Source organism: Cyprinodon tularosa, unplaced genomic scaffold, assembly GCF_016077235.1.
Source record: "Cyprinodon tularosa strain WSP-4 unplaced genomic scaffold, ASM1607723v1 ctg278, whole genome shotgun sequence".
Classification (NCBI taxonomy): Eukaryota; Metazoa; Chordata; class Actinopteri; order Cyprinodontiformes; family Cyprinodontidae; genus Cyprinodon; species Cyprinodon tularosa.
In genome coordinates, this window is record NW_024038983.1 from 802,466 (window position 1) to 821,262 (window position 18,797).

Genomic DNA, 18,797 nt, shown 5'->3' on the forward strand with positions numbered 1-18,797 from the left:
TTCTGTCTCTGAAAGAGTAGAACCAAATTACCATTAACCCAAATGAAATATAAAAGGTTTCTGCATTTTCTCCATCACAACTTAAAGAAGCATTTCATCCATCCATCTGCTTGGTTACACAGACTGTCTCCAGCAGTCTGTGGGTGAAAGGCGGGTTTCCCCCTGCACAGGTCGCCAGTCCATCACATGCAGGGAGACCCTAGTGCAGGAATCCAACCCAGGACTTTCTCTCTGCAAGGCGACTCTTCAAACAAAAAACACCAGAAAGCTGGATTGTTTGTAGAGCCAGCTCCTCCTGCGTTATGCTTTATCGATCTTCGCAGACACCCCAAATTTAAATGCATGTAGATTTTTCACATCCTTCAGTAAAAGAAGGAGCTTAAATTACTTAGATAGCTCTAGTAAAGGTTTTAAAAATGTAATGAAAGTCCTTGCTGTTGTTTCATCTTTTCTGCACACACTTGACTTTTTTGTTTTCCTCCTTCAGATCAGCGTGGACAGAGGAATGCCCTGGGAGGAGGCGTACAACCGGTCGCTGAAGCTCACTGGTCCCGATGAGGGATTCTACCTTTCCCACAAGGTCGGTTCACCTGCCTCATTTCAGATTGCCATTAGAGTCTAAAGGTGTGTTTTAGATACTAAATACTGAAGCTGTGTGTGTGTGTGTGTGTCCTCTGCAGCTGCGAGGTAACAGTCCGTGTGTGCTGCTGGCTGAGCAGGGAAGAGGTAAAAACTTCAACATCTACAAGCCCAACATTGGAAAGCAGCAGCTCCCCGAGAGCCTCAACAAGCTGCAGCAACGTTACAGGAAGGTAAGAACCCACCAGAAGGGTTACTAAATACCACAGCCTCTATATTGTTTCTTGTTTGTTTGTTTGTGCTCTCATATTTCCTCTGCATTCATTCTAATAAATTGCATTTATAAAAATAATTCAGTATTTTGAACAATGTTTCTGGGAAATAGTTTTTTTTAGAAGGCGGATGTTTATAATTTGAAGTCTGCTGCCCCCTAGTGACCTCTTTCTGCTAAAGCTGTAGTTCTTCAGTCTGCAGACTTGCTGAACTTATGGCTGATCTGTTGTTTCAGGTTACTTACCTGGAGGCCAGGGAGAGCTGGGAGAACCAGTTTACCTTTTCCTTCAAGAACTGTAGCCACGCCAACTGGTAAGTAAGAAAAAAAATCCATCCCTGAGGAATAGCGACCTTGGCTTTGACAAAAAAAAGTGAGCATCGAATGTGTTGCTTAGGAATTTACTCTGTGCTCCCTGCAGGAATGGGAAGTGTAAGAAGATTGAAGAGGGCCAGGAGTGCCTGGCAGGGATGCGCCTCCGTCAGTATCACATGCTGTGTGGAGCTTTGTTGCGGGTGTGGAAGCGGGTCTCGGACGTTGTGTCTGACATCACCAGCACCAGCATTCTGCAGATCGTACGCCTCAAAACGAAGCAGCATAACAAGCAAGTCGGTTAGTACAGACGAGGATCGCTGCACTGGAGGCCTCAGCTTTAAGGCTGGTTTATACTTAGAAACCTGGTCGTTTGCGTGTGTGTCGCAGTGAATACAAATATGCCCCTGCCCCTTCCTCAGATACTCTGGTGCACCTCTCGAAATTGCAGGTGACCGCAGACGGTGCTTCAGACAGGAGGCCTCTGATTGGTCAAATTTACAACCACTCTACACTATGCACTCGTGAAGGTGGACCAGCTAGTACAGCGAGGTGCGCGAGAACGCTAGGACCCTTTTCCCACCTGGATCCCCTTTCTTTTTCGCCCTCATGTCCCTTTGTTGTCGCATAAAATTGCCCCCACTTCCTCACTGCCTCGGCCGTATCTAGTCCCACAACTAGTTCCTGATTGTCCCTCTTGCATTAGGGGTGTGCAAAATAATCGTCATATCGATGCATCGCGATTCTAATTCTTGTGATCTACTGCATCGATTCTTGATGGCAAGAATCGATTCTTAATTAAAAAAAATTAACAAATAAAATACATTAATGGTTGGCGCACATCAGCCAAATCAAGTGGAATACAACCTCCAGTCTAGCAGATGTCGCTGCGGATGTGTTGACGCCTGCTGCTTTGTGCCGCAAGCATTTCCGGCTGCGGGATACTGAGATGAATCATTCGTGAACAAAACATGGAGGTGCCTGAGAAAATTCGCCCGGCTCCATATCATTTCAAGTCAGATGCTTGGATGCATTTTGGCTTTAAAAACAAAGAAGGTAAAAACGAAATTGATATGACGCACATAATTTCCAAAAGGGGAAATGTCATACATTTGAATGTTTTCATTTCATTGGTTTAAAGGACCACTGAGGCCATTTAAACGGCAATGATTATCCTTATTTTGTTATTTTAAGTTTGATGAATCCTAAGATCTTTTTGTCAGTGTGTCCACACCAGTAATAGTAATATTTCTCTCCAGTATTTGTTTTCATGGCAACACCTCCAAAACTCGTTTCAATAAATACAGCTATGTATGAATTCAGTTGCTTTCAGTTATGTATCAGCTGATGACACGATCCAGATCATACCCAGCCAGTCAGCCACTGGTTTTCACTGAACACTGTTCTCACAGTGTTCAGTGAAAATATCGCAATGCATCGCAATATTTCAAGTATCGTGATGCATCGTGATAGAATCGCATCGTGGCATGTGAATCGTGATTCGAATCGAATCATGACTTCTTTGCCAATACCCACCCCTATCTTGCATTGTGGTGCGGAATAACATAGAGCAGACCACGGTTCAATATTGAGCATAAATCAAAAATTTCTGTGAAAAGCTCACTGCTGGTTATAACACTGCTGCAGGGTTATAGCCAGACCTTTAGTCTTCTTTTAAGGAAAGAAGAAAAGCTTAGTAACTCTAACTAAAAATTAGATTTTTGAATAGAACACAGATCTAGGGGTTGCATTTCTCTACAGTTTGAAAGTTTTCTTTCACGTTTCTGTGCTATTGGACTCACTATTTCTTTTTCTGCTGGATGCAGGCATCAAGATCCCAGAGAACTGTGTGGCTCGCGTTCGTGAGGAGCTGCTGCAGATGGACACAGAGGTGAAACGGAGACGGAAAGAGAAGGAGCTGAAGGAGCTGCAGGAGCGCAAGTGGAAGCTGGAGCAGCAGGAAAATAAGCATCGTCTGGAGAACTTGTTCAGTCAGAAAGCCTTACCCAATCAGTCCCTCAGCCAGAACCTTAACCAAAACGCTCTACAGACGACCCAGCCTGTGAGCTTCTCCCAGTTACCAGAATTGACTCAGCAGAACTCCCATGGCCTGTCGCTGTTCTCTTTGCAGAATCAAAACGGCTGGTGTCCGTTCCCCAACAGCACGGTCAGCCACAGACCTCCCCAGTTTTACAACCCTACTTATTTCCAGCAGTCCAAGAACCCGCTGCCTCCACTCTGCCAGTTCGTCCCGCCTCCCAGTTTATCTTCCAAGAACCCTTTGGATGAAATCTTGGACCTGACAGTGAGCCCGCCCTCTTCGTCTCCAGACACCACCTCAGCCAACCCGGCAGCGTTTGTGGACGATTTCAACCTGGACGCTCTTCTGGCCGCCCCCGCTCCAGACACGTCGAACACCATGCAGACGGCGCCGTCTCAGCTCGATCTGCAGCTCATCCTCCAGGCTCTGCAGCACACCCAGGATAACGCACAGGCCGCTGCGCCTTTATTCGACCTGCAGCCCCACCAACAGACCCAACAGGATCCACAGAAGCAGGAGCAGAACCCCACCCTGCTGGCTCATTTACAGCAGCAGGACTTAGACGATCTTTTTGAGTCTCTGTCTCCACAGATGTCCACGCAGAAAGCCAACCCTTCGTCTTCCAACTCGTCCTGTGCTTCCTCTGCGTCCTCCACCTCACCCCACTTCTCCAACCCATCGTCCTCCTCGTCCTCCTCCCTGTTCTCAAGCTCGCCCTCCAGCTTTCCAGGCTTCATCCTCCCAGCCTCAAACTCGCTGCCCAACGGCCACTGCAGCTCGGGCGCTCTGGATGTCCGCGAGGCTCTGAACAGCATGCTGCAAGCTGGCCCAGACCGCAAGTCCGTCATTCAGTACCGTCAGCAAGAATAATAGTTACAAACTACCTGGAATATGTCCTGTTTGATGGTGTTTGGTTTGTCTTTTTAAAGCAGATCGCATCGTGTTTGCTGCTGTCTAGAATCGCACCCTCAGACCTACCCCACCCTCCGTCCTCCTCGCCCCCCCCCCTCAGGGCCAATAGTCACGTCACTGCCTGTCCTGTGCTGGACCCCCCACCCCCAAAATCCCACCACAACCCCACCCCTCTTCTCCTCCTTCACCTCCTTCCTCCTGAGGTAATGGCAGACTCAGTCGTTAACTGATTTCTGCACCAAAGTGTGATCTTCGCAGAAAAAGGCAGCTGTTTTCAAACTTTTGTTTTTTAAAGGATGCAAAAAAAACCTTAAATGAAATCTGGAGCTGTCAAAAATGCTTTCATTAAGACGTGGTAATCTTTAAGGATATATTTAGTAAACGTTCTGCCGCTGATTCTGAGGTGTAATGAGCGATGTCACTGGAAGCTCTAAAATGCCTCTCGCCAACGCTGACTTTTGATTTCTCTGTTACTTTCCTCGCTTTAGAAAAACAAACAGGCGCTGCTGAGCTTCGAAACATTCAGCTGGATGACGAGAAGGAGGAAAATAGGAAGTGGTTGAGATGATTAGCCATGAAATGCCTCTGTTTTAAGCCGTTTCCTCCTCCTGCTTCTCTCCCTGCTTCTATGAACACTAGTGCGAGGAAACGAGGGTGAGGACCATCAGTCTGCTGTTGCAAACAGTGCCTTCAGAGAAAAACTTAGAAATGCAGTCTTTAATAATCCATGTAGCCTAATGTATAGATTTGTACTCCTGAGCGGTGGTTTTATCTTTAATGTATTTGTATTTAACTTTGACCCCATGAATGAGCGAGTGAGTCATCTGGTGTTTGTGTTACATTGTGCTGGTGTCGGGGGTGGAGGAACATTATTCTGGTGTCAGATTGTCTGCTTTGCTGCTCTTTGGATGAAAAATGTTAAAATAAAAGTTAAAGGAGGGTTTTAGGTATTAGAGATGTCAGCTAGTGGTAGATTTGCACACAAATATGGCGTGTTGGATGCAGAATCTCACCCAGTTTGGATTTTTCCAGGCCTCTGAGGAATGATAACACTACACCCCATCAGGTTCTCACCAGGACTGCTTGAGTAAAATGCAGCTCTGTTGCTCCATGTTTTATCCTCAGCATGTCCTTCTCGTTTTTACATCTCCCATCCTTTACCTGTGTCTGTCTCACCGTGCTCTGATTTAAAAAAAAAAAAAAAAAACTTCTTTTCTTTTTTTTTTTTCTCAACAGCGGATTTTAGCTCACGTCTGATGCTGATTCTGTTTCAGATTGCCGCTCTTTCGGTGCACCTCGACTCGTTTTCAGTCCATGTGTGTCTGTGGTTCTTTTTACATTTGCTTTCACTTGGCATGAGCTGGTATGAGATTATTGTGTAAAAAAAAAAAAAAGTCAACTTTAAAGCAAAAAAAAAAAAACGTTTATCCCTTATCTGCTAAAATAATAATATTTATTATGATGATAAATATAATGACCTTATCTGTTAGATTTATGTTATTCTATAAAAACAAAAAATGTAAATAAATAAATTTTTTCAGCCACATGTCTGAGAATTGACCGGTAGTGAAGAGAAACAGGTGGGGGCAGCACCATGTCATTGAAAGATTTTTAAACTGCAGTGATGTCATGAGGTTAAATGTAAAAAGCTGAGTTGCAGTGAACAGCTAACAGTAACCAGCTCATGCCTCGTTTCGTGTCTTCACTTCTAGCAGATCACTAATCATCTCTTTCATGATTGGAATTAAATCCAGAAAGTTTTTGTAGCATCTGAGTAAATTCTGCCCTTTTTTGTTTATTTCTATAAAAGAAGCATGAGCTTCCATCTTTGTTAAAGCTTCTGAGATCCGCTCGTTTAGGTTCCTGTCACGTCGCCAGATGATCAACTGATCAAAAAGCAATAACCAATAGTTTGGAAAAAAAAGAAGGGCAAACGTTTACGCTCAGCAGGGCAAACTTTTGGCTGTGCTTTCATGGTATGAATCTCCTTTATTTCTGTCTTGTACGTTTGTAAAGTATAGTTTATCTCGATGAACATCACAAGTTCTTGATGTCATTGCTATTATAAAACCTATTGTTATTTATATTTAAGGGATATTTAGATTTTAGATATGTTATCTTATTATGATAGTCAGTGGTATATTACGGTCAGGGATGTTACTTGTGTTGAAGATTATTGCTATAAAAAAAAAAACAACAAACAAACAAAAAAAACAGATTTCATTATAACCTGCCACCAAATAAGATTGCACTGTTCTGTACTGCTGTACAGCATCTGGGTTTATTTTAACTCCCGCTTTCCTTTCCACTCGTTCGCCTTTTGTCCCAGAAATACCAAAGTGTTCCACAGACAGAAACCCTAAAGAAACTGGCTCCAACATGCAAGACCTTTAAGAAATCTCAGGAAGAAACCCAGCGTGTCGGGGCGTTGACATAATTATGTCCTTTCCCTCGGTAACAGTGATTAAACTAACGAATCTTTTTGTCTTTGTTTTGTTTTGTTTTTTCTCCTAACTCTTTGCTGTGAGTGTTGCTGTATTTATGTTGAGAACTTAATGTGATGAGTTTGTGAAACTGTTGGTGATTTTAAATGTTTATGCCATCTTAGCTCAAAGATCAAAGCCTCTCTCTGTTAAGGAATCGTACTTTTCTGTGGAAGTTGAGTCATTTTTTTTTGGTTTTTAATTCAGTCACACCTGGTTATGCTTTAGCGTATCAATAGCAAATCCTAGCCTCCCTCTCCTCCCAGAAGGTTCAAACTAACACAAAATAAAATAATCTCCTGTATTTCTCTTCAGGCACATTCCGAGATATCCGTCTGCAGAACCTTTCTTTGTTGTTTTTTTTGTTTTGGCACAAAAGCTTTACATATATGAGGGATATATATATATATATATATATATATATATATATATATATATATATATATATATATATATATATATACATATCTATACATCAAAATATATATATATATATATATATATATATATATCTATATATATATATATATATATATATATATATATATATACATCAAATTATATATATATATATATATATATATATAGATGGATTTACAGATATTTTATTATTTTATTTGCTTAGTTAGGCCTTTAATCGTGTATCATTTTGCACTAAGAATGGCATAATCCAGTTACTGTTTGTGTTGGCTATAATTGAGCAGTCGCAAGCCTGTTGTCCTAGTTCTTTATAAATGCTCTCTGTATACTGTAACCATGTTTGTTGTTCTTTCACTTTTTACATATTATGTAAATGTTATCACTCTGAAATAATTTATTCCTAACAAAGAAAAAAATGACACAAAAACATGCTACTGATTGTATGTATTTTTAAACAAAGCCTATTTTTTTCTGTAAAAAAAAAAAAAAAACTGTGTTCAGCACTTTTATTCTGGGTTTTTGTTTTTGTTCTCTATATATATTTATAATTTAGATCTAAATGTATATATTGTAAAATTTGTGCCTTTCAACTAATTCTTTCAGAAAAAGTTTTTCTACTCATTAAAGGAAGGACTATATGAAAACGCAATCTTAACTTTGTAAACAAATAAAATCTTCAAGATTGCTGAGGTTGAGTCTGATTTTTTTTTTTGTGAGTTGTTTTTCTGGAGTTATTTGAACTGTCATGAAGTAGTGGATTCATTTTAGGGAATTTTACCTGCATCTTGTGAGCTCCCTCTTGTGGATGAACTGGGCAACTGCATTAAAGCTGACTGAATACTAATGAATACAGAAGGACAAGCTTTATCCCAGCAAACTATACAGTTCTCCATCTGAAAGGGGAAAGTATGGTTCTACTGGAAATTGGAAAATAAAGCAAAATATCCACAGCTTAGATCTTTGAAACAATTGCCATTAATTATAGACTCCAGAAACGAGGTAGGTGTTGATATGCTTAGATCTTTGAAACAGATGCCATTATTTATAGACTCCAGAAACGAGGTAGGTGTTGATATGTGGCAATAAGAAACCCATTTTTGCAAGAGATTCTACTAAAAGTATCACAGTCTTGATTCTGTTATGTTTTACTTTGCTTCATGTTTTCTAGTTTTATTGGTTTAATTCCCATTTTGTTGTATTTTCTGGAAATATTTGAGTTTTTTATTTGTTTCCCTTTGTTGCCCTCTTGTGTTAGTCTCCTTTTCCCTCGCTTCTTCCTTTGCTGCTCTGTTGACACCTGCTCCCAATCTGCTCGTTAGTCCTCTCTTTGTTCAGTCTCCCTTAAATACACTCCTTTCAGTTAACCTTAGCTAAATTCAACTAACTCTTTATCTGGAACATTAGTCATTAATGTTGTACACATTCTAGAAATTCTGGTATTTATATTTTTTTTCTCAAATTTAAATCTAGCAAACAAACTACTAGGTCAAAGTTACGTTTTGTGTGTTTTACTAAAGCAACTTGACTGATGTCACATGCTGCTTGTGTTCTTTTTTTGTGCCAATTTTAGCGAGATGGAGACTCGTTTTGGCAAAAAGACACGCGATGGGGGGGTACAGGACGCTGTCGAAGACGTGCAAGAGGTTGTGGAGGAGGCTTTCGTGGACAAGCCACAAGATTTAGAACTCGTCTCCGTTGGTCAAAAGGCTAAGAAGCAAATGAAATATTCCCCAAGGAAACTGTGTAAGTCATTTTTGGTGTACTATTTTCTCCAGAAGGGCTGGAAATTTACTCATCCCACCAGCCCAGGTAATACAAAAGTTACATTTTAGGCTGCTAAAGGTTTTAAATTTGTCTGTAAACTATATCATCTGATGTTCAATCTCTTTATTTAGTAACGCTTCAATGTCTTATGGCCTTTTGAGGGCATATTTTCGCCTGAAGATTTTTTTTATTTCATAGTGGTTTTATAACACCATCTAAAATGTTACAATTAAGCATTATACATCCATTTTTCATTGATAAGCTTATTTGTCAGTATGTAGAAATGCACATACAAGGTAATTTCTGGTTCAGCGAATACTTTGGTGAAGTAAATAAATCTTATTGTTTAAATGTATCACTATCTGCGCAGTTAAGCACAATAAGCCTTCATAAAGGACTGTTGCTTTGCTGATTTTTATCTTATTTATAGCCTTTTTCTTACAAATTCATGCTAGCGTATCCAGTCAAACCAAGCTAATATCTTGTCGTCTAACCGTATTTTTAATCTGCATTATGCACTCTGATTAGGGAACTTTGCATCACATTACCAGGACGCATTGGACAGTGATTTTTATTAGTTTTCTATACGGTTTTGGAGGGCAAACCACTATGTTGATGGTATCAGTGGAAAATCTAAGATCTCACATTTTGGATTAAAAAAAAAAGGAAATTAGTAGCTATTATGGATTAAGAGATACATCCAAAAATGTACAATAGCCCTTGAAGGTTTAATAAGCCTCTTGCAAACATAAATAAGCCATTGCATTTATTTTTAAATATTTTATGAAGGCATATTAAGTGACAAAAATACGCATCTTGTAGGGCTGGAAGATATGGCTCAAAAATAAGATAGATTAATTGATTTTTATTATCCCTTAAATTTCTTACTAAAAATTAAGAAGGCCATGAATTACTTTCAAAAGCGGACTTTTATTTGAATTCTAAGTGCAACTAAATCCAACCTGTGAAACATTCTGGAAAAAAGTACTTTGTAGCCCCTGCCACTGAAAAGGATTAAACATAACACACTTAATATTAAAATCAAATGTTTTTACCCAATACATATTTCCAGGGTCACCAACGGGGGCAGTGGAGTTGACCAAACTGAAACATCAAGCAAAGATGGATAGACAGAAGATTGATCACCTTGAGGACCGCATTAAATACCTGGAGGAGGCCAACAGGGAGCTGAAAAAGGACAAAGACTTCTTTCCTTCTTAAACTGTGTCTGCTCAACTCCACACCTTTCTTACCCTCAACAGTCTTTACGAACCTTTCCAGTCTGGTTTTCGCCCCTCTCATAGCACTGAAACTGCCCTAATAAAAATCACAAACGATCTCCTTATAGCTGCTGACTCTGGACTCCTCTCCATCCTCATCCTTCTCGATCTCAGTGCAGCCTTTGATACCATTTCTCATCCCATTCTCCTCAATAGATTATCCTCTCTTGGCATCTCTCACACCCCTCTTGAATGGTTCCGCTCATATCTCTCTGACCGCACTCAGTTTATTCAGCTCAAATCTTTCACTTCGCACCCTTCCCCTGTCACTTCTGGTGTTCCTCAAGGCTCAGTTCTTGGCCCCCTCCTCTTCATCACCTACCTTCTTCCCCTTGGCGGTATTTTCCGGAAATTCAACATCCACTTTCACTGTTATGCGGATGACACCCAGCTTTATTTATCCAGTAAACCCACTTCCTCTCTCCCCCCCTTGTCCCTTACTAACTGCCTACTTGAAATTAAAGACTGGTTCACCTCAAACTTCCTTAAACTAAACAGTGATAAAACAGAACTCCTCCTCGTTGCCACTAAATCCACCCTATCAAAAATCAAAAGTTTCTCACAACCCATTGACAACTCCTTAGTCTCCCCCTCCCCTCAGGTCAAGAGTCTGGGTGTCATCCTCGACTCCTCCCTCTCCTTTCAGTCTCACATAAATAAAATTACCAGGTCTGCATACTTCCACCTTCGCAACATTAACCGTCTCCGTTCCTCCCTCACCACTCATACTGCCTCTGTCCTTATCCACAGCCTCATCACCTCCCGTATTGACTATTGCAATTCTCTTCTTTTTGGCCTCCCTCATAAATCTCTCCATAAACTTCAACTTCTTCAGAACTCAGCAGCTCGTGTCATCACCAGAACCCCCTCCTTCCATCATATTTCCCCTGTTCTTCACCAACTCCATTGGCTCCCAGTTCAATTCAGAATTCAATTCAAAATCCTTCTCTATACTTTCAAAGCCATCCATAACCTTGCTCCTTCATATCTGTCAGACCTCCTTCACATTGCCACCTCCTCCCGCTCCCTTAGATCCTCCTCCTCCATCCACCTCACTGTACCCCCAGCTCGACTTGTCACCATGGGGAGCAGAGCCTTCAGCCGCTCTGCTCCCCAGCTCTGGAACTCACTTCCTCCCGACCTCCGCAGTATTGACTCTCTCCCCTTATTCAAAGCCAGACTCAAAACCCATCTGTTCCAGCTCGCTTATATGTGAATACACTGCTCTTTTCCCTATCCATAATTGTTTTTTGTTCTCTGTTGTTTTATGTTCCTGTATCTGTATTTTGTATTTTCATCGTCTTTTTATTTATTTTTTGTATTATTTGTAAAGTGACCTTGAGTGTCTAGAAAGGCGCTGTTAAATAAAATGTATTATTATTATTATTATTATTATTCTGTCACAAATTAAGGAAGCCACTGTGGCACCTGCATCTAGCAGCAAGTCAGGTACAACGGTCATAAAATCAATAGCAAAATAGTATGGATTTTGAAGTGTAGAGTGACATGGTTATGCTCACTGTGAGGCGTTGTACATAGTGCACCAAAAGGCTATTATTTTATAGTCATAGGAAACCAAGCATTTAAAGGAATAGTACACCCAAAACATGATTAGCCTTCATTTTCTACTCACCCCCATGCTGAACAACACTCTGGAGTACTTTTTTGATATCTCAAATGCATCTGGAGATCTGGGAGGCTTCTTGCTGTCTGCTGACATTCAAATAATGGAGGTCTATGGTGACCGAGACAGAAAGGTCCATAAAAGTCCACAAAAAACGTGTCAATATTCCTCCATACTGCTCGTCCAATGTATTCCAAGTGTCCTGAGTGAGTCCTGAATGCGCTGGTTTGGTCTGCCGGCTTCCGTAGCGTCGGGATCGCGCAGGTGCGCGCTTTCAGGAAATCCTATACACTACTGTTTATGCTCTAAAAACATTCTAAATGACTTCGTTTCGAGTAAATTCTGGATGCTACCCACTCAGGAAACTTGGAATACATTGGACGAGCAGTATGGAGGAATATTGAAACGTTTTTTGTGGACTTTTATGGACCTTTCTGCCTCGGGCGCTGGGCACCTCCATTATTTGAATGTCAGCAGACAGCAAGAAGCCTCCCAGATCTCCAGATGCATTTGAGATATCAAAAAAGTACTCCAGGGTGTTGTTCAGCATGGGGGTGAGTAGAAAATGAAGGCTAATCATGTTTTGGGTGTACTATTCCTTTAAGGTGCAGACGTCCACCTCAAACCAAGATGACTCACATGTAATTTTAATATTACCCCTTTAAGTAACCTGGCTCTGGCAAGATGGATGTAGTTCTGCCAACCTTCACACGGCTCCACACATCCATCTGGACTTGCTGCTATTGTGATGGATTTCCATTACCCATAAAATGGATGGACCAATCATAATTTCCGCTTGGGATTTGGTAATAGCTATCCAGAGCTGTCTTCAGTGGGTGATATCTAAGATAACAGAACGCCAGACAAGATGTACCTACTATGAACAAAAAAGAGAACAAAAATTTAAAAGAAGAATTGATGACAAGCAATGCATAATTGAAGAGCAGTAGAACTCTATAGAGTGAGAAAAACAGATCACAATGTCCTTCAGTAGCCTAAGCCTATAGCAGCATAACTACAGAGGTAGCTCAGGGTAACATGAGCCACTCTTAACTATAAGCTTTTTTAAAAAGGAAAGTTTTAAGATTAGTCTTAAAAGTAGACAGGGTGTCAAATGAATAAACCAGGGAGCCAGCTCCCTGTGAATTATCACCTTCTTTTTCAAGGGAGCTACATTGTCTTATGCAGGATGCAATGGCTAAGTCACACCGTTAACAAAGGTGTCGATTTGTGAAAGGCAAGAAACAGCATTGCTGCCATCTACAGGACATTTCTGCAATGCTAAGGATATTAAAAGGGGGACAGACTCTTTAAGTTTGGATACATCATTATCCGATAAAGATCTAATATAATGGAACGTTCTTTTGGGGGTGGAGAACTCAGATTAAACTCAAAGGTTATTAAAAAATGGTCACATAAGACAGGGTTGTGAGGAAATATTGTTAATTCTTCACAATCAATGCCAAATGCCAGCACAAGGTCTAAAGTATGAAGCCAACAGTGCATCAGTTTATGCACATTTTGAGTAAAACCAATTGAATCTAGGATAGTTTTAAAGGCTACACTAAGCTTATCACATTCTATGTCAACATTAATGTTAAAATCACCCACTATAATAACCTTGTCAGTGTTTAACACCAAATCAGATAAGAAGTCTGACAGCTGATCCAAAAACTGAGTGTAAGGGCCTGGTGGACGATACAAAACAACAAACAGAAGAGGTTTAATTGCTTTGCAGTTTGGATGAGGGAAACTGAGGGTTAAGTGTTTAAAAGAACTGTAGTTATTAGTTGGCCTGGGACTAATTCATAAATCACTTACTGATATCATGTGGTACAATGCACTCAAAATTCTGTCGAAATATGGCATGAGGTTCCAGTGGTATTCTGGTTTGATTTTACAAGTAACAAAGGACAGAATACTACAGTGTGAGCACCTTCTCTTAAACCTTTACTGATAGACCTCTCTCTTCTCCACCTCCAGGCTCTAGAGAGATTGCTCAGGTTCCTCCATCTTCAACATCTACTACCCCCTCCTCCTCTTCCACAGACTTAAGCTCCTCATCATCTTCAGTGGAAGAGGAAAAAAAGAAGAAGAAAAAGAAGACCAAAAAGTCCAAGAAACACTATGATTCATACAGCCGTTCAAGAAGTAAGCACAGCCAATTTGTGTAGCTTCAATATTTGTACATATCGGATATTTATACAATCCAAACTCTGACTGGTCATGTTGCATTTTATCCATCTTTCACGACAATCTCATGGCTCCAACTACACATCCACACACAGTAGTAGAACTTAGTGCTTCATAAAATACTGTTCATACAGCAGTATGATGAATTAATTTATTGGTAGTGACATGTGGTCACATTGGTAGGGACATGTGTATAATGCATTGTCTGTTCTGGTCTCTTACTGGCTTCAACGTTTGCGATGCAGCTCTTTTGTCAAGATAAAATACAAAATTATGTGCTCAGTTTTGGGAACCCTGGGAACTGTCATCTGATAGGCTCAAGAACCATTAAGTAAAGAATGGCTAGGAGAAAAGGAGCAAACTTGACAAAAACATTGTGAATGGAGAGGACCAGTGTTTTTAATACTTCCATCCTAGGTCACAAATGAGAATGATTTAGGTTGATTTTATAGTAAATACTTACTTATAGCTCTTTTCACTGTCTAAAACTGATGATACAGAGCAACTTTTTAAACAATGGTGCTGAGTAATATTGCCGTCGGTGGTATTGAGTAAAGGTTACTGCCCGGGCTGAGTGATATGGTCTAAAACCAATTTTGCAAAAATTGGATAATTTCCCAATTTACCATGCCTAAAGTGGAAGCTGTCATTGTTTTTTTTTGTTTATTTATTCATGTTTTTTTTTTTAAGTGACCACAGTGGATGGAGTTATCAACCGCTATGAGAGTGCCCTGAAGAGATTCACTAAGTTTGGATCCATGAAAAAGGCCTTCAACAAGATTAAGGTTGACCGCAACACCATTGCGAGGACAGCTGTTATTGCTGAGCTTGCAATAACTTTTCCTGACACCTTCAAGGAGCTGCTCCCAGGAAACCACGATAACGAGAAGATCTCCCAGTTTGCAGAGCGTTGTAGGAATGCTATAACAAAAGAGATGGCTGAAACCATCACAGCAACAAAAAGAAGTGGAAAACTCCTCCCAATAATGTACAAGTACACTTAAAATATTACTTTGTAAACAACTTGGGTTTTTATTTTTTAGTTGAGTTGTGTTTTTAGTTTTTTAAATTTGTATTTCAGAAGTAAAATCTGCTGAACAAGAAGTTGAACCCTCTGTTTGGGGAAGAACAACTTTTTCTTTTTTTTTTTTAAAGTTCTGAAGGTTTGTGCTCAAACACTGCCAGAAATTGAACCCTCTGATGAATGAAGAAAAAAAATTTTCAAAGCAATTAAAAGAAAGTGTTTGTGTTAACTTGTGGATTGGTTTTATTATGGTATTTAAAAGCATTTATGAGTGTAATAACACTTCAGGACATTCTTTTCTCAAGTGTAAGTATTTTTAAAGGTCTAGGAAGAGATGATTTTATTAAACTTTTTGACAGAATAATAACACTTAAAGACATATTTATAACTAGTACTATATGTTTCACTTTACTTGAGGTAAGGAGACATTTTCATGACAATGTTATTAATGCATTTGACAGCATAATAACGCTCAATGACATATTTATAACTAGTCCTATATGTTTCACTTTACTTGAGGTAAGGAGACTTTTTCATGACATGGTTATTAAGGCATTTGACAGGATATAAACGCTTAATGACATATTTATAACTAGTCCTATAAGGAGACATTTTTATTATACAATTTAAATGGTCTCATGATAGCCAAAGTTAAGAACAATCACATATGACAGTGTAATTTAATGTAAAAACATGCACAACAATAACTTTTTAAAGGTTTATAATTAGATCTGTCATGACATATTTATGATGGGTTATGAGTTTTGGGTTTATGTAAAGTTGTCATAATGAAGACATTTGTGTCTCTGTAAATGTCACGTTGTCATAACAAAGACATTTTTGTCTCTGTTAATGTCAAGTTGTCATAACAAAGACATTTTAAACAATGTCAACTTTGCTTTAATAGTGTCATAATTTACCGAATGACAATTAATGACAACAGTCCTTAACATTCATAAAGATTCATTAATGTTCATAACACGTGTTATGTCATGTTTATGACAGTGTAATGTCAGTCTTATGTACACCCCTTCAAATAAAGTGTTACCCAACTTTCTTTCCTTTATTACTTTAAAGGGATGGAAATTGAGATGCAAAAAATAAAACTTTATATTTATAAATTCACTGTGAATTCTTAGACCAGTTAGTTAAACTACGGGACAAAGCCACTACCCATTAAAAAAAAAGAAACCACACTACCATACAAAGTTTGCACAGAAAGGGATAGTATTCATTTATTGAAATGCACATAATACCAAAAACATATTAACTGCAAGAAATAGGGAAATAATAGTCAAGTGAGATTATTGTCCATGCACTTGTAACGAAAACAAAACTAAAACAGGCTCGTGATTGAGAGCTAGGGTGTTGTCCTTCTTTATCAATCCATTTTTCTCAGATTTCATCCAAAGCTCCAAGATTTGTGTCATCTTGTAAAAAATAAAAAGCCTAATCAATACACTGCACTTTACTCTAAGTCAAAAAAAGACATGCTATGTGACATACTGATTTGCACCCTTCGGTTTTTTATGTCTAAGGTCCATCTAGATCAAAAGGCTCTCCAGATTGGACAATTCTTTCTTATTTTAGTTGTGAAAGACCCAAGATTGATGTTAAACCATTTGTAGAAAAAAAAAAGAACACTCTAAAAGTCAGCCCCAGATAGGGAAAACGTGAAAGCAGTATAATTCTGATGTAGAAAAATAACACTTTCTGCTTTTGTCCGTTGTAGATGCCCTACTGGCCCAAACAAAAGAAACATTCAGTCCTGTAGCTTTTATTGTTGTTGCTACTGAATGTTCTTCTATATTTCAGGACTAGGTCCTGTGGAAAACATCATAATTTTGGAATCTGTTTGTGCATCTGAACAGGAAGACACATAATAGGAAAGTGTTTCATTCTCCATGCTTTTGATAAATATGTAGTTCAGTCCATCGCATTTTAATGTCATTTGTTCTATACATACATACATACATACATACATACATACATACATACATACATACATACATACATACATACATACATACATACATATATATATATATATATATATTTCCTCTCTCACTGGGGTCGCTTGAGGTTAGTCAGCTCTCAGACCTGCAGAAAGGTGTAGGGAAGAGGTTACCAACAAGCTGTCGATTACTGAGGCTCTAGAAACTGCCGAACAAACACATCACCCTGGCCACCCACCTAAAAACATACAAGGGAGAAGCAGAAGCCAGGAGAATAAACCGGGTGTTCTCCACCAACCCATCCAAAGTGTACTCACAGTGGCAGGGTAATAATTCAAGATCAGATCCACCCAGGGCTGAGACTGAACAGTACTGGAAGAACATATGGGAGAAGGAGGCATCCCACAACACCAATGCTCAGTGGCTAGCGAATCTAAGAACAGATCACAGCAATCTCCCAGGACAAGAACCAGTAACCATTACAACGGCAGATGTCCAAGAAAGAGCGGCAGGTATGAAGAGCTGGACAGCACCAGGCCCTGACATGATCCACACCTACTGGCTGAAAAAACTAACCACACTTCATGCACACCTTGCAGCAAAAATGAACCAACTGCTGATGGATGGGACCCACCCAGAATGGTTAACCCAAGGACAGACAATTCTGATCATGAAGGATCCCCAGAAGGGGACAATCCCATCCAACTACCGGCCAATAACTTGCCTATGTACAACATGGAAGCTCCTGTCAGGCATCATAGCGGCTAAGATGAGTAGGCACATGGCTCAATACATGCAACCTTTCCCAGAAGGGAATAGGCAGTAACACCAGAGGAGCCAAGCACCAGCTACTAGTGGATAGAGCAGTCACTCGAGACTGTAAGACCAGGCAGACAAATCTGTGCACTGCCTGGATTGACTATAAGAAAGCCTACGACTCAATGCCACATACATGGATACTGGAATGCTTGGAAATGTACAAGATCAACAAGACACTAATAACCTTCATCAAGAACTCAATGAAGCTGTGGAAAACAAGTCTGGAAGCCAATGCAAAGCCAATTGCCATAACCAGGTAGCTGTCATAGTGTACAGGAACATCTGCCATGAGTATGGGCTGAAAGGCCCAAGGTCAAAATGGAAGACCCCTCCTAAGGTAGTTGAGAATGACCGAGCTAAGATCCTATGGGACTTCAAGATCCAGACTGACAAACAGGTGATGGCTAACCAACCAGACATCGTGTTGATCGACAAACAGCAGATGAAGGCGGTAGTAATAGATGTGGCATTCCCGAACAACAGCAACATCAAGAAGAAAGAACACGAGAAGCTTGAGAAATACCAAGGGCTGAAAGAGGAGCTAGAAAAGATGTGGAAAGTAAGAGCAGCAGTGGTGCCAGTGGTAATTGGACCACTGGGGACTGTGACCCCCAAACTGGGAGAGTGGCTACAGCAGATTCCAGGTAAAACATCAGAGGTCTCTGTCCAGAAGAGTGCAGTCCTAGGAGCAGCTAAGATACTGCGCAGAACCCTCAAACTCTCAGGCCTCTGGTAGAGGACCCGAGCTTGAGGATGACATATACCACCCCACAATGGGTGAGAGAATATTTTTTTTTGTTTTTTATATATATATATATATATATATATATATATATATATATATATATATATATATATATATATATATATATATATATATATATATATATATATATATATATATATATATATATATATGCAACTGTGTGGGTGGGGTATATATACTATATACTTATATAAGTATAAGCCAGTGTTAAAACAATAAATCAAGCCTTGTAAATCTCTCTTGGGAAAATTTGTAACTATTGGTCAGGTATTCCTCAACTTTGTCCTCAACAGATGAGTAGTGTTGGAGAAGTAAGGTATTGCTAAATGAAGGGCAAAGTTCAGCTTAAACCTT

The 18,797-nt window shown here is 39.7% G+C and overlaps 2 protein-coding genes across 6 annotated transcripts in view; both read left to right on the forward strand.

The window, feature by feature from the left end:
* Positions 1 to 6,329, forward strand: part of si:ch73-63e15.2 (protein strawberry notch homolog 2) — a 99,143-nt gene extending 92,814 nt beyond the window's left edge. For all 4 annotated transcript variants that reach the window (XM_038290282.1, XM_038290283.1, XM_038290284.1 and 1 more), the window contains 5 exons: positions 488 to 580; positions 681 to 812; positions 1,088 to 1,164; positions 1,272 to 1,462; positions 2,989 to 6,329. In XM_038290282.1, the coding sequence (XP_038146210.1) occupies positions 488 to 580; positions 681 to 812; positions 1,088 to 1,164; positions 1,272 to 1,462; positions 2,989 to 4,073 (1,578 nt within the window). In that variant the 3' untranslated portion in view covers positions 4,074 to 6,329. The remainder of the gene's footprint in view (positions 1 to 487; positions 581 to 680; positions 813 to 1,087; positions 1,165 to 1,271; positions 1,463 to 2,988) is intronic.
* Positions 6,330 to 7,125: 796 nt separating this feature from the next.
* Positions 7,126 to 15,314, forward strand: LOC119786743 (coiled-coil domain-containing protein 106-like). 2 transcript variants are annotated; one of them, XM_038290254.1, is made up of 6 exons: positions 7,126 to 8,761; positions 9,843 to 9,991; positions 11,457 to 11,511; positions 13,670 to 13,837; positions 14,570 to 14,867; positions 14,961 to 15,314. In XM_038290254.1, the coding sequence occupies exons 1-6, from the start codon at positions 8,554 to 8,556 to the stop codon at positions 14,974 to 14,976; spliced, it is 894 nt and encodes a 297-aa protein (XP_038146182.1). In that variant the 5' UTR covers positions 7,126 to 8,553; the 3' UTR covers positions 14,977 to 15,314. The 2 variants fall into 2 exon arrangements, with proteins under 2 accessions (XP_038146182.1, XP_038146183.1); XM_038290255.1 differs by having other exon boundaries at positions 9,855 to 9,991; positions 14,570 to 15,306.
* Positions 15,315 to 18,797: the final 3,483 nt, after the last annotated feature.

Coding starts and splice junctions, on each gene's coding strand:
- LOC119786743 (XM_038290254.1), top strand. CDS start 8,554: ATGCTGCTTGTGTTCTTTTTTTGTGCCAATTTTAGCGAGATGGAGACT. Junction 11,512..13,669: donor TGCATCTAGCAGCAAGTCAG/GTACAACGGTCA, acceptor CTCCACCTCCAG/GCTCTAGAGAGATTGCTCAG. Junction 13,838..14,569: donor TTCATACAGCCGTTCAAGAA/GTAAGCACAGCC, acceptor TTTTTTTTTAAG/TGACCACAGTGGATGGAGTT.